Here is a 14,253-nt window from a genome sequence, read left to right as displayed (position 1 = left end):
TTTCCCATCTGTTGTGTTAAATATGTTTTACTATTTTGACCTTATGTGCACGTCATACTGAAATATTTTAATCATAACATACTCAAAGCAATGCTGCAGTTGGTTTTGAAAGCTGATGTAAATGTTACATTATAGCTCTGAAGAGCCATCAATGTATTACTCTTCCTATTTCTCTTTATAGTATCTTTTTGTTTACTATATGATTTAAAATCAGATAGAAAGGAATCAAACAAAACTCCAGTTATTATTTCCCTATGGAAAGATAAAGCCTTCTGTGTGTTCTAAAAGCATCTGTATGACCAATAGTTATACGTATGTGAAAAATGGTTGGTTTTTTTTTTTGACATCTTAGTTGTTTTTCTTATTAACGTGTAATCACATAATTTTACTGAATAAAGTTACACAACACCAACTATGCAGTTAGGAATGTATCTGGAAAGGACATCTGCTAGATACAATTAAGAGTGTTGAGAAAGGTGTGTCCTCAGTGTGTTCTGTGCTGATGAATGTAAGATTTTTGTTTTACTGAAAAAGTAACACAAATATAAGAAATGCTGAGAAAATCTCGGGCAGAAAAGATTTGGGTGACTTGTTACAATATATTAACAGTTACAGAATGTCACTACTGAAATTCACGTAGAAGATGAGAAACCATGTTCTGGTGTCTATATTGGCATGTATAGTAGTAGCACAACAGCATATGAACGTGTGTGTTGTAGTTTCATGACACTGCATCCATCTGGTGGCCCTTCTGAAATTGTCAGAAATCTTTGGGTGCCTCAGAGCTTACATAGTGGTGAGTTTTCTCAGTTTCATTATCTGTCTTATGCCTTCCCCTTCCTCCTATTTGAGATGTGAAATCTGACATTTACTTGGGGAGAGGTATGGTGAATGCAGTACCACTGAACCCCAGCAGCTCATAATTTTTTTCTTATTTTTTTAACATTGGTGCTTGGCTTCAGAATATCAAATGCAATGAACCTGGAACTCTCTCCTTTGTGAAGATCGTGTCCTTTGCAGTAGTCTAAATGCTCAAAACACGCTGTTTTTCCTTATTTCTCCTAGATGGTTATGGAGCAAGGGAACTGGCTTGTAGGTGGAGATCTACAGGTCCTTGATCGTATTTATTGGAATGATGGACTTGATCAGTACCGTCTCACTCCAGCTGAACTAAGACAGAAGTTCAAAGAAATGAATGCTGGTAAGTAACTTTTTATTGTTTTGTTTCTTTATACAAAGGTTTATCCAAATACCTACTGCCTTGATACTGCAAGGACAAGCCTTGTTTCAGGGATATTAATTTTGAACCCTCTTTTAAGTGGTGTTCTTTGCCTTTTGCTGGTATTTATTTTTATAAGTTCAGGCTTTGCTTTGCCTTGCCTGAATGAGAAGAGAAGCTGGTAACCCTTAAGTTTCTGAATTTGTTTTTTCCATGCGCGCTCAACATATTATTAATGCAAGAAAAGATAACGTTAAAATGTGGTAGAGCATGATTTAAAAATCATCAGATTTGACTAGAAGTGTGGAGGTACGCTGATTGCTGGGCTTTTATGCTCTTCTGTTTTTAAGTCTGCTACATGCTGCTTGTGGGAGTAAAGCTTATGATGGCTTTGTAAATAAATGGATATTAAGTATCACAAACAGCCAGCTAAATCCAGCAACTAGCAGACAGCTACAAAGCGCTTGAAGTGTGAAAGAAGAGAACACAGGCTGCAAAAGTGCATGAAGAATGCAAAGAGATTGGTCTTGAGATCCTGTTTTTTTTCAGTATTGTCAGTATTACTGTGATCTTCAGGTTTGAGATATACCAGTCTTGGTCTTAACTGTTCCCCAAATGAACACGTTTGATACCTGTAAAAAAGCTTACTATTTATATTTCACTGAGCGGTTGAGGTTTTAAGTGACTTGTGGAGGTCACCTTATCCACTCCCTCCCACTGAAGCAGGGCCACCTAGAACTGGTTGCCTAGGACCACATCCAGATGGCTGCTGTTATCTGGAGAGATAATCAACAATCTCCCTGTGAACCTATGTCAGTGTTTGCTCACTCTCACAATAAAAATCTTTTCTGCTGTTCAAGTGGATTCACCTTTGTTTCAGTTTGTGTCCACTGCTTTTTGTTGTGTCACTGGGTGCCTCTGAAAGGAGTCTTTCTCCATCCTCTTTGTACCCTCCTTCAGATATTTATACGTATTGATAAGATTCCCCCCTGAGCCCTGTCTAAGTTGATGACCCCCAGCTCTTTCAGCCTGTCCTCACTGGAGAGTTTCTCCAGTCTTTTGTGCCAAGGAACCCAGCTCTCTGTAGCCTCATCACTGCTGAGCAATGAGAGGGAAAGGATCACCTCCCTCATGCTGCTGCTTTACCTAGTGTAGCCTAGGGTACGCCTCTATAGGTGCCTCTAGGTGCCTCTACTATAAGAGCACGCTGTTGTCTCGCATTCAACTTGGTGTCCAGTTGGACACCCAGATCCTGTTTTGCAGAGTGGCTTTCCAGCTTGGTACAAAGCTGTTGCTCAGATGCAGGACTTTGTGTATCCTGTTGTTTAACTTCACGAGGTTCCTCTAAGCCCGTTTTTTCCAGCCTGTTGAGTTCCCTCTGAATGACAGCACAGCTCTCCTGTGATACTACTCACTCTTCCCAGTTTTGTGTTATCTGCAAGCTTACTGAGTGTATTCTGCCTTATTATCCATCTCATTAGTGAAGGATATTAAACAGGATTGGACTGAGTTTTGACCTCCTGGGGATACTGCTAGTTACTGGATAGGTAGCGTAGTTTGTTTTCCTCTTACAATTTAATTTAGGTCTGTATTATGTGCTCATGCAGTTAGAAAAAGAGGTTATTGCTGTTGGAGAAACTGAAGTAATTGTACTGAAATCTCAGAAATGAAGGAAGCAGGTAAATGTTTTAGTTTGTTTTTTATTAGATTTGCTTATTGAGAATAATGACCTGTGACTGCTACTGTTACACTTGTTTAATGAAGTTCAGAGGAAATATTGTACCATTTGAAGATTTTTCTTTGGTTGTACAACTTCTGATGAAATAAGTTGCCTTCCTTATTGTTTGTCTTCTATTGTTTGTTTTTTTTCTCCTCTCCATAGATGCTGTCTTTGCATTCCAGTTACGCAACCCAGTGCACAACGGCCATGCACTTTTAATGCAGGATACTCATAAGCAGCTTTTGGAACGTGGCTACAGGCGTCCAGTTTTGCTGTTGCACCCACTTGGAGGCTGGACAAAGGAGGATGATGTCCCTCTCATGTGGCGCATGAAACAGCATGCTGCAGTACTGGAAGAGGGAGTCTTGAATCCAGAAACAACCGTAGTGGCCATATTCCCTTCCCCCATGATGTATGCTGGACCAACAGAGGTAAGCATGTCAGGAGTTCAAATCAACAGTAATGGCAGCAACAAAACCAGAACATACTTAAATTAGTAGTGCACTGAAATATTTCATGTTATTCCTGTGGGTTGTGGTTTTTTTAGAGGGCAGAGAAGCTAATTTCCTTTGTTCAAACAGGTTTTAAAGGATCTCTCCATCATCAATGAAAATGATATCCATTGAAGAGACCTCTACAGTGCAGAATTTTTATGGAAAGGAGACAATATGGTTTTTGTGTGCTCGTTTTTCTTAAGAGTTTTAAGGGTGTAATAGTGAATTAATCTTTCCTCCTTTTTTACAACCTTTTTCAAAAGATCAATTAGCACGAGAATTAGATATCCTGAATGTTAAGTATCTTAAGCTTTTGCTATTAAGCAAAAAATGTGTATATTGGAGAGTTAGACAAATTCAGAAGAAAAGGCTTTGTTGTTTTTACTTTTGCAAGCTTAATTTAGAATTGTTTTGAGGCTTCTATGTGAAATAATTATTTGGGAATGCTTTATTTAGAAACCAAGATTTGAGTTAAAACTCGCATAGGTTGAGGGAAGCAATGGGAAAAACAAATGCTATTGCTTGAGGGCAATTCATTTAGGCAGCATTGTTTTTCCACCTCATAAATTTTTTTTTCTTTTGTGAGTCACAGGATTCTGACCAGGTTCAAGTGGTTAACTCTGTGGTAGCTTTTTGATAGAAAGGGGAGATACCTTAGGTGAGAAGAAAGTAGATAGTTGGCACTTTTTTCTAGTGATTGTTTGACTGGTCAAACAGTGCTTGCATTACTTTTCAACCCAGAACTGTAGTCCAGATCCAGATGAGGTATGTAACTGAGTTACTGTAAGGAATCTTCAGTGTTCCCTGTAGACCTCCTGTGGGAATTAATAGAAACATTATACTTCAATTTCATACTCACAAGCGTACAAGAAGAAATTAAATCCCTAAATTTTATTCTGAATAGAGTAAGAATTTTTCTTAATATGTTGCCAATAATTTCAGAATACAAACTGACAATAACATCTGTAGCCAGGAAATAAGAGATTCTTCCTCTAATGGTTTTCTGTAGGTCATTTAAAAGGCATACATACAGATTTATTTCAGTAGCATGCATTATTTACAGGAATACAAGCTGCTGTTGAGTCAGCATGGTTATCAATAGGGTGGATATCACCTTTCAATTTGTAGGATTTTGATGCATATGTTTCATGAGTGTGAATTTAGTGTTTTTCCTGTTTTTTTTTCTCCTGTTTTTAACTTTCCTAATAACTACTTTGAAAGAAAGCAGAAAGAAAAAATCCTGTATCAGACTGCAGTGAGCTCAGCTGTATAAGAAAGTAAATGTGTTCTGTAGTAGCACAGAGCAATGGACAAGCTGTTTGTATCTCAAAAACGTGATTTGCATTGCTCTAAATTTTCTTAAAGTTAGTCAAACAGCATCATTTAAGAACTCCATTCTGTTACCCAAATGACAACATGAAATTTAAATTCTGAAACTGTAGTAGGATTGTTTTGGAAAACCTACTGTTGTGGTTTGTTGGCATTTGGTGAGATTGGCCCATTCTGTGCCTGTGACATAAATACTGAAGTAGTTAATGCATCTATCGGCATCTATAAAACTCAGATGTTTGAATAGCAGTTGAGTCCATCAGGTGTAGCATCTGGATGTGGTCCAAGCAAAAACTGATACCAGTAGCTTCATTACTTATGGCTGCTTCCTAATTCCATTATATGTGTACTGGTTTAAAGGAATCTTCAAACTGATTGTAAACTATCCTGCTTGATGTCTTTCTAACAACTAGCTATAGAACTTTAAATGACTAGAACAAGAATTTCTCTTTTGAGATATCGTTTTTAGAGCTCCTTACCTAAAATTAAGTTAGAACAACATATGAAAGATCGTGATTTTGTTTTATATGAATTATTTGCAGTAGAAAAATGTAGCTGCTTTTCCTAAGAACAGCTGTACCGTGGTCTCCCAAGCAAGAATGTAAGAATCAAGACGTTTCATGGTTTAAAATTCTTACTAAACCATTATTAATAATTTAGTTTTGAGACAGCTTTAGGCTGGACCTAAATCCTCAGAAGATGTTATTCCAAACTCTGTACTGAAGTCTTTTTTATAGCATTCTGCTGTGCGAATGACACAGGGAATGGTGTGTCTTAGCTGTATGTTTGGTGATTCATATAATTGGTTGGGTGTGACTCTGTAGTGAAAAGAATGTTTGTTTGGCTGGGGGGTGGAAAGTGCTCATGTTTTAAGGATTGTATTTTTAACTGTTTTCTTTTAACTTTTTACCTTGTCTGTGTTCTAGGTTCAGTGGCACTGCAGGTCGCGGATGGTTGCAGGAGCTAACTTCTACATTGTAGGCCGAGATCCTGCAGGGATGCCGCACCCTGGTACTGGGAAAGATCTGTATGAACCAACTCATGGTGCCAAAGTGTTGACAATGGCCCCAGGCCTCCGAGCACTGGAAATTGTACCCTTCAGGGTTGCGGCTTATAATAAGAAAAAGAAGTCCATGGACTACTATGACTCTGAGCAGTAAGTCGTATTTTAGTTCTAAAACATTTTAAACAACAGCTGTCTTCTCCTGCCCTGACTCCTCAAGGAAAAAGAAGTATTAGATGAATATTGCTACAATATATCAGTTTTTAGAGACATTTTTAGATCACTAATGCAACTTGACTTCAGTGATGATTTGGGTGTAGTTTCACAGCACAACTTATTTGATCCAACTTTAATTACTACTGGAAGCTCCTGTGTTTAAATTCCAAGCACCTGAGTTGACCTGCTCTTGTTTTTGAAAGCTATAAAGTATTATTGTCTTTTGCATAACTAAATCTAATCTTATGTTATGTTCTTGCGTCCTTGGAAATGATGAGTGGAAGGACAATGGCAAATGTGTTGAAACCTGGTAAGAATTCATGGAGCTTCACTGTGTATTACTCTACAGTGTTCATAGGTGATTAGAAACTTGATGATTTGCTGTACTGCAGATGTTTTGAAATAGAAGTTAGTCAAGGAAGTTTGTAGTTTGCAGTTTGCTCTTCCTTAACTCCCATCTAGGCAGCAGTCCAGCATGAGGCTCTCCTCAATGCTCCGAAGTATCTCTTTGGATAGCACTGCAGCATGATTTCTTTTTTTTTGTAAATGAAGCAACAGTAGCATCAGACCAGACCTACATAATGATACTTTTACTTGAAGGAATAACATCAGAAGGAAGCATTCTTCTAGCATATAGGACATTAAAATCTGTTCCTGTGCTTATTACCACTTAGACAGCTAGCTCGTGAACACTTGAGTGAAGTGTGTGTGTGTGTGTGTGCAATTTGTTATCTGAGATGCACCTAGAAATTCTCATTGCTGTGCACAGTAATTAAACTGTGATGTAAATTTTGCTGGCTTTGTTATAACTTGTATGTTTTATACGTAAGAGTCAAAAGGCTGTTGTATTGGATTCAATGGGTATTTGTCCTATTTGTTTGTTATTCAAGTGATTCAACATGTTTGTTTTGAAAGATAAGCACACCATGATCAAAATGGAATAGGTCTAACGGTGTGTCACTTTCTACTATGTTGGAATAGGGTTAACGATACCAGACACAAGAATTCTCACTGCACAGAACAGGAAAATTGTATAGTATATTGATTGTGATTATTAATACTGTACTCTTGGCAGGATAGGTTTGATTTAGATTGAGGGGAATTAAATTTTTATCTCTGTCATTAGTTGGACCAGATGATTTAATTAAAAACAAAAACAAACAAACAAACAAAAAAACCCACAAAAAACAAACCCAAACCCAAACCCAACAAAACCCCTTGTAACAAGTTTTGCCTTAGATCACAGACTGTGGAATGTGTACTCTTATCCTTTTGTGATATCTGTATGCACCCTTGAGTTGGAGTTGTCTTAGTTTCAGCTGGGATGGAATTGTTTTCTTCAGAGTGTCTAGTATGATGCTATGGTTCCATGTTTTTGCTACTAGGAGAAAAGCACTGTTGATAAAATACCAATGTATATAGTTGCTACTAAGCGGTGCTGTACAGAGCCAAGGCTATTCTCACTGAAGGGCCCAAGGAGCTAGGATAGAACAGAGTTAGGACAGCTGACTTAAACTGGCCAAAGGGACGTTCCATACTGTATGGCATCAAGCAGAAGCAGTTTTGAAAGAAATGGGAATTAATCTCACTCTCTTCTGCCACTTGAGGTGGCTGGGCATCAGTTGGGGGATGGTGAGTAATCGCTTGTGCCTCACTTGTTATATACATTTAGGTATACATTTGTGTGTCTGTGTGTGTGTGTGTAAATATACACATATATGTATAAAAAATTGTCATAATTACTATCTTTTTTCCTTTCTCTGTCTTAGTAAATAGTTTTATCTGAACCTGTAAGTTATACTTCTTTCTTTTCTTTCCTTTCTGTTCTCTCCCCCATCCCACTGGGAAGGGGAAAGGTGCAAGTGACTGTGTCTTTTTTTAATTTTATTTTATATATATATATATATAATTAACTACCTGCTGGGTTAAACCACAACAGGAGCTTTTTCTATTTCTGCCACTATCTTGGAAAAAAGTTAATGCTGCTGTTAGCATGAAGCTTTACCTTTCTTCTGTTTGAATGCAGGACTACTTGTCTCATCCTCTAGATGTTGTTTGCTAACTGTGGGATAAACTAGAGTGTGACAGCAATCCTCTAGATGGCAATGCAGCTGCATGCAAGCTCCCTAAAGAGAAAGCCAGTATTGTTCCTACTCACCGTAGCCAGAACACTGTGGTAGGCTACAGACAGAGCTTGGGTGGGTGCAGCTGGCTGTATTTCAGGGTATTCGATGTAATGCCAAAAACCTGTCAGATTCCTGGACCAAGTGGTGTTTCAACTCTGCAAGAAGGATGGTAGGGAGTAGAGAGTTGTGTGGAAATGTGAGAGGGTCAGTACTGGTGGAGGACCTCAGGAATAAAGTAACGACTTGACTCCTCATGAAAGTCTTTTCTTAGCACACTACTTAACTCATGAAAAACACAACTTGAAAATGCGGAGAAGGCATTCGTTTGCAAAAAAGCGCTACTCTGACCTATTTTAGAATTGGATAACTTGATTTCTGTTGCATCTTATTTAACTGCTTGAGGCTTGGAAGCTTCACAGCCAATAGCCAGTTAAAAAATTTGCAACACTAACAGAGGTATGGAAGGTTATGCCAAGCAGGTATTACATGAGTGTTCTTGAGACTAAGCTGTATCTGAGCTGTATCTCTCTTAGCTGCTGCCCCTAGGGCTTCTTAATTTTACAACAGCAGGTACGTTTTATGATACAACATTGGAAAACCGCTATAGATATTTAAATCCTAGATTCTGATCTGGGAGACTTTAGTCTTCTGATTTTGCAGTTCTTGTCCTACAAGCAAGAGCAGTTATGCTCATGCCTTGAAATCTGAGGTGCTGCCCTGCTAGCTTCCTCTAGTGGCTGTACCTACTTTTCACCAGTCATCCATGGGGCCACATCACTTTCCAGCTAAGCAGTGACCAAGGAAGTTCCTTTGGACGACATGTGGCATGTGCACTGGTAACTGCAAACAAGAGGCTTAAGTTCCGTCATTTCTTTGCCATTTTTGCCATTGTTCTGTTCATTGTATGACTTGCACAGTGTCAATAAATCAATGGAACAGATGTTAGAAGGCCACCAACAGCATTCTGAAATAGAAACGTCTGTAAGAACAAAAAAAGGAGTCAGAAGAAACCCTTTGCACTTCAGTAGCCTAAGTTCAAACGCTCCCGGAAGAGAAAATTGAAAGGGGATCAATAATTGAGTAAGTCCAAACATGATTTGAAGAAGTGCACAGAAGGAATTGTTGTTATAATGGAGAACTTTCAAACAAATGTCTGATCTGAGAACTACTGAAGTGGTTCAGGCTGAAGTGTAAAAAAAACAAAACACAAACAACAACAACAAAACACCGCAAAAAAAAAAAACAAAATGACAACCAAAAAAACCCCAAACCCCAAAGCAACTAAAGTAAAAAAACAAACTACCACCAAATGCTGAAATCCTTTCAGAAGAAGTCACTATGTTTCTTCAGCCAGCAAGGCCGCTCAGTTACCACAGGCAGATGTAATTTAGTATTGGTGGCTTAATAGTTGTTTGGGCGAGCAGAGATTCCCAATTCTCTGCAGAAGATCAGTCCTAAAAATGCAGCCACAGCCTGCTGGTGAGAAAAAAACTCAGTTAAGAAAGGAAATTAGTCTAGTTACTAACAATAAAAAGCCAACACACATGCACAAGCAATAAATAAATTAATAAAAGGGGAAAAAATTCCTCAGCAATGTCTGGAAAAAAAAAAACAACAGCTTTTTTGTTCTTGAGGAAAACCAATGAGATCACTTCAGCTAAAAGAAGCTCATAAATAAGGCTACTGGAGCAGACTGTTCATGCTTTTTGTAAAGTGTGAATGAAGCATGGGTATCTGAAGGGTAGGAATGATTGTGACTTTTAAAGTTTGAAAGTCCTGGGAATACACTACAGAATGCGGTTGTCACAGCTACCTTCATACTGTCAAGTCATTCTTAGCTGTTTCAACCAAGTGTGTAGCATTTGCAAACTTGTTTGATGTGATGTCTGATTTTAAAAGTGGTAGTAAAGAGACTGAAAAAGACATACTTGGTTGTCCTCCTTCATTTCGTTATGTGAAATAGTAAATATTAGTGCACCATTTAGGATATTTTAGGATAGATATCACAGCAGCTCAAATGATTTAAACATTTCTAGTCAAAAAGAAGTTTAATGTGTGTCAGGTAAGGGATTTACTTTCCTTATGTTGATATTAAGTATGTTGATTATGTTCTACTCTCACACGATGTTTGTTAATAGCCAGCTAGGTTTGGAACCTGTGTGATACTAGCTGGTTTACTCAGCATGGCAGAGGGCTCCCAAGACCTAAGTGGAGTCACAGTTTCATGCTGCAAAGACAAATTTTAGTTTGATGGAAATCCTTTTGAGAGTGGTTAAAAGGTTGGATTTCACCTCCTGACTGATCTTGTTCAGTAGGGAATATGAAGCTAGAGGAGTGGAGCTATTAAAAGACTGAACCTGAGAAAAAGAAGCCTGTGAATTGCTCAAGGAATTAATTGCATCTGAAAGTTTGCCAGCTGAGTAGAACATGGCAGTTGCTCTGGTGTCACAACAGAGTGAAGAAGTCATGTTTCTGTGTAGTAGAAATATTAGTTTCTGTTACTCTGGAAATTGAGTTTTCACAATTAGTAAAGGCATTGAGTATTTAGGTGTTATAGAAAGACTGTTTTAGGTATGAATGTGGAGATTAAGCTGGAAACTTAAGTACCAAAATTAGTGATGAAGGAATTCACAAAAAAGGCAAAAATTTACTGAGCCGTTTCAGTATTCTGTATGCATTACTAAAGCCTTATAGGAGTCAGTTTAGTGATTACTAATTTAGGAGGTTTTTAAAGAAAATTTTTTGACAGAGAATTTTGGGACATAGATAAGGGGCCTCAGCCAGTATTTCTGTGCTTTTTAAAATAGTATTTTTGAAACATTTCTTGAAATTTTTTGTAACACTGTACCTAATTAGTTTCTTAATTGATCCTCACATAGATTTTTCTTTTTCTAAGGCTTCTATGGATTTTCTTTTTTCTTTCTTTTTTTTTTGCATGTATATGTTTTTTCTAATTCTTAGAACTGCTTCTTGCACAGCTATGGAGGAGGAAGCTGAAGGAAGGAGGGTCTTATTGAAGCAAACTTACATGGTATATGTAAGTTTCTTGGTAGCTTTATTTCTTACTAAATTTGTAGGGCATTTAGAAGGCTCATTCTACAAACAGACAGGGAGTCAATAAATCAGCTAATGTGTTTTTCATGCTCAGGCTTTTGATATCATGAAAAACATGGAAAGCGCTTTACTCCTTCCATCCCAGTTGTCTGGAGACTTAATATTTTGTTTTTGCAAGAATAATAACCAGACTTGGCATTTCGTTGTGTATGTTTTGTAGAAATAGCTGTCTTCAAAACAATCAAGTTCCCTTCAAGCAGCATTAGTAAATACTAGGCATCACCCTACCAAGCAACAACATTTGCAGGTGTTCTGCGTGGTAGTGACATAACTCTTTCATGGGCTTACGTAAGCTGAAGGGTTTGCATTTTTGTGTCATTTGTGTTTTGCAAAATTGAAGCGCAGTAGGGTTTTTTGTCTTGTCTTTGCACTTCAAGAATGCACAGTCCTAAATTGGAAGCAATAAGAAAAGAGCATGTATGGCATTGCTGCTGTGTGGATGCACACAATCCAAATCAAAAATTTATGGGGTTAGTGGTTTTGTGAAAGGAAACTGTGGAATGCTTTCTGCATCTTGCTAACTTCCATACCCTGCTGAGCATAGCTCAGCACTTAAAGCCAAGTTCTGCCCTCTGATGCGCACACTTGGCTCTTGTTTCTGTCTAATGCATCTGAGATCAATGCTTGGCTTTTATTTCAAACAGACAAGTAAAGAGTGCGTAATGGTTACATGTTGCAAATTGAGCAAATGGCGTAAGTAAAATTGCCATATTTAATTTAAGAATAAATCATTTTTCTATGGAACATTTGGTAGAATTCTGGCATTCTTGTCTTGGTTATACTTTTTCACTTCTATGAGGAATAGTGTTTAATTTGACTGGAGCTTTTGCTGCTTATTACCACATACCTGAGAAGTTCATTTTAATTTAGATTGTCATGTTAACAGCAATAATCAACAATCCTCATCTGGGTTCCTTTTTTTTTTATCTGCCCAATTGAAATCTTTTTTTTTTTTTAGGAAAAACATGTTTATGGGAAGGCAGTTTTATTATTCCTCCAGATAATTTTATGCTTTTTTTCTTTTTTGGATCTGTATATATCATGTGTATTTCCATATATATGTGTATATATATACATACATATATACATATATACACGCATGCTATGTGGCTTGCACTGGCCAAGCTGCAAAAGCTATAGAAAATAGAATCACAGGATTGTTTGAGTTGGAAGGGACCTCTAGAGGCCATGTGGTCCACTTCCAGCAGTGAACAGGGACACCTACATCTCCATTAGGTGCTCAGAGCCCCTCCAGTCTGACCTTGGCTGTCTTCAGGGACAGGGTATCCACCCCCTTTCCATGCAAAAACCCATGCCACTGCCTTACTAACTTTACTATTAAAAAAAATGTATTATAGAACTCCATTATTTTATTTTGAATCTGTAGCACCTGCCTCTATATTTCTTTCTGTTCTGCAAACTGTCTGTCATCAAGCAATTTTCTGCCATGTTGTTCTTCCACATTCTGCAGTGGAACTGAAATGATCTTCTGCCAGCACTGAAATACCCTACAAACAGCATATAGTTTCCTTGCTTCTTCTTAAAGAGAAAGCCAAGGTAGATGGAAGCACAGACTTGATTCAACCTGCAGGAGATCAGTTGGACTAAGCTGCTAAACTTAGGAGCTACCTAAGCTGTTTGCTGTACAGAATGTATATTTGTAGAGGGTGTGTATTTTTGGAGATGTACTGTCATCGATGTACAATGTCTGGAAATAACAGTTGCTTTCCAGAATTATAATTCCAAGAGGAAATGTCATTGAAGTCATGTTCATGAAGTCATTTTTTTTTTTAAATGTCATTTAAAAAAAAAAAAAAAAAAAAAGGCAGAAGAAATATGAACAGCTCATACTGCTTTTTAAAACATTTTCTTGTTTCCCCCTACCTTCTCCTCTCCCTCCCTTCCCTTAATCCCACTCCCATCTCTCAGCCATGAAGACTTCGAATTTATATCAGGGACCCGCATGCGCAAGCTGGCTCGAGAAGGACAAAACCCACCAGAAGGCTTCATGGCTCCTAAGGCTTGGACTGTGCTGACAGAATACTACAAATCCTTGGAGAAGGCTTAGGCCTCTTATTAACTGCAGATCAACCTTTGACGCCTGATTTATTTACGAGAAGGGGACCACACAGTCACCGTTCATGTCGCTTTGTTGTGGTATCTGTCAGGAAGTTCTTCTCTGAAAACAGACTCTTTCTCTCTAACTTAGCATCATTCTTTGCCTGTCCTTATGGGTTCTATTATATCCTGGCACCTAACTAGCTGCTGTTTTTAATGTCTTTTCTTTTATTACAGTTAATATTCTTACAGTGGGATTTTTAACTCTGTTTTTTTTTATATTATTTTACTGCCTCTGTCTTCTGAGTTCTGCAGCTGTTAAATAGATGCAGCTTTTTTCATATTATTTAAACTGCTGAATATTTTCTGGTTTTAGTAGTTTGTAGGAGAAAATGTAATAGTTAGACTCCTAACTATAGATAGATGCTCTATAAATGAAAAAAGTAAATAAGTTTTAAACTACCTTAAAAGTGTACTCTATCTTATTCTCATCAGCATCTCCAGAAGCATTTAAAATTAACTTTTCAGTATATGTAATCAAAAAGCAGAGTTCTTTGCATAATTATGCAGCATAATTAACTTCTGTTGCTTTCTTTGTTTAGTTTTAGAGTTCTTGGAGCTCTGTCCGGTAGTTTTCTTCTGCTGTGGACCTGTAAAGATGACCAAGTAATGAATAAAACAAAATACTTAATTTTCTCTTAATAAACTAAGATATTTATTTTCATGTGTACTTGTTGCAATGAATGTCAGTGGGGATCATTTGATCCCATTTGATTTCACTTACTGGTCTTTGTTCCTGTTACACTCAACAGTAAGCATACAGTAGTACTGATCTGTTGGCATCTTTTCCAGTGTTTGTAGGTAATCAGAGGAACAGTCAAACTGTTCTTAGCTATTGAATAGGAACTTCTCATATCCTTCTCACTGAAACTGTCTCTTCTTTAGCAGAAGTTGGACGTAGGAGGAATGAGTAA

At 37.7% G+C, this 14,253-nt stretch overlaps 1 protein-coding gene across 1 annotated transcript in view; it reads left to right on the top strand.

Moving 5' to 3' along the window:
- Positions 1 to 14,001, top strand: part of PAPSS1 (3'-phosphoadenosine 5'-phosphosulfate synthase 1) — a 37,704-nt gene extending 23,703 nt beyond the window's left edge. The window contains exons 9-12 of the mRNA XM_052681769.1: positions 1,066 to 1,201; positions 3,102 to 3,370; positions 5,689 to 5,918; positions 13,151 to 14,001. Coding sequence (XP_052537729.1) covers positions 1,066 to 1,201; positions 3,102 to 3,370; positions 5,689 to 5,918; positions 13,151 to 13,289 — 774 coding nt within the window. The 3' untranslated portion in view covers positions 13,290 to 14,001. The remainder of the gene's footprint in view (positions 1 to 1,065; positions 1,202 to 3,101; positions 3,371 to 5,688; positions 5,919 to 13,150) is intronic.
- Positions 14,002 to 14,253: the final 252 nt, after the last annotated feature.

Source organism: Tympanuchus pallidicinctus, unplaced genomic scaffold (genome assembly GCF_026119805.1).
Source record: "Tympanuchus pallidicinctus isolate F22 unplaced genomic scaffold, pur_lepc_1.0 scaffold2, whole genome shotgun sequence".
In the NCBI taxonomy this organism is placed as follows: domain Eukaryota; kingdom Metazoa; phylum Chordata; class Aves; order Galliformes; family Phasianidae; genus Tympanuchus; species Tympanuchus pallidicinctus.
The sequence above is the reverse complement of the archived record's forward strand: the minus strand, read 5'-3'. Positions and strand labels throughout refer to the sequence as shown.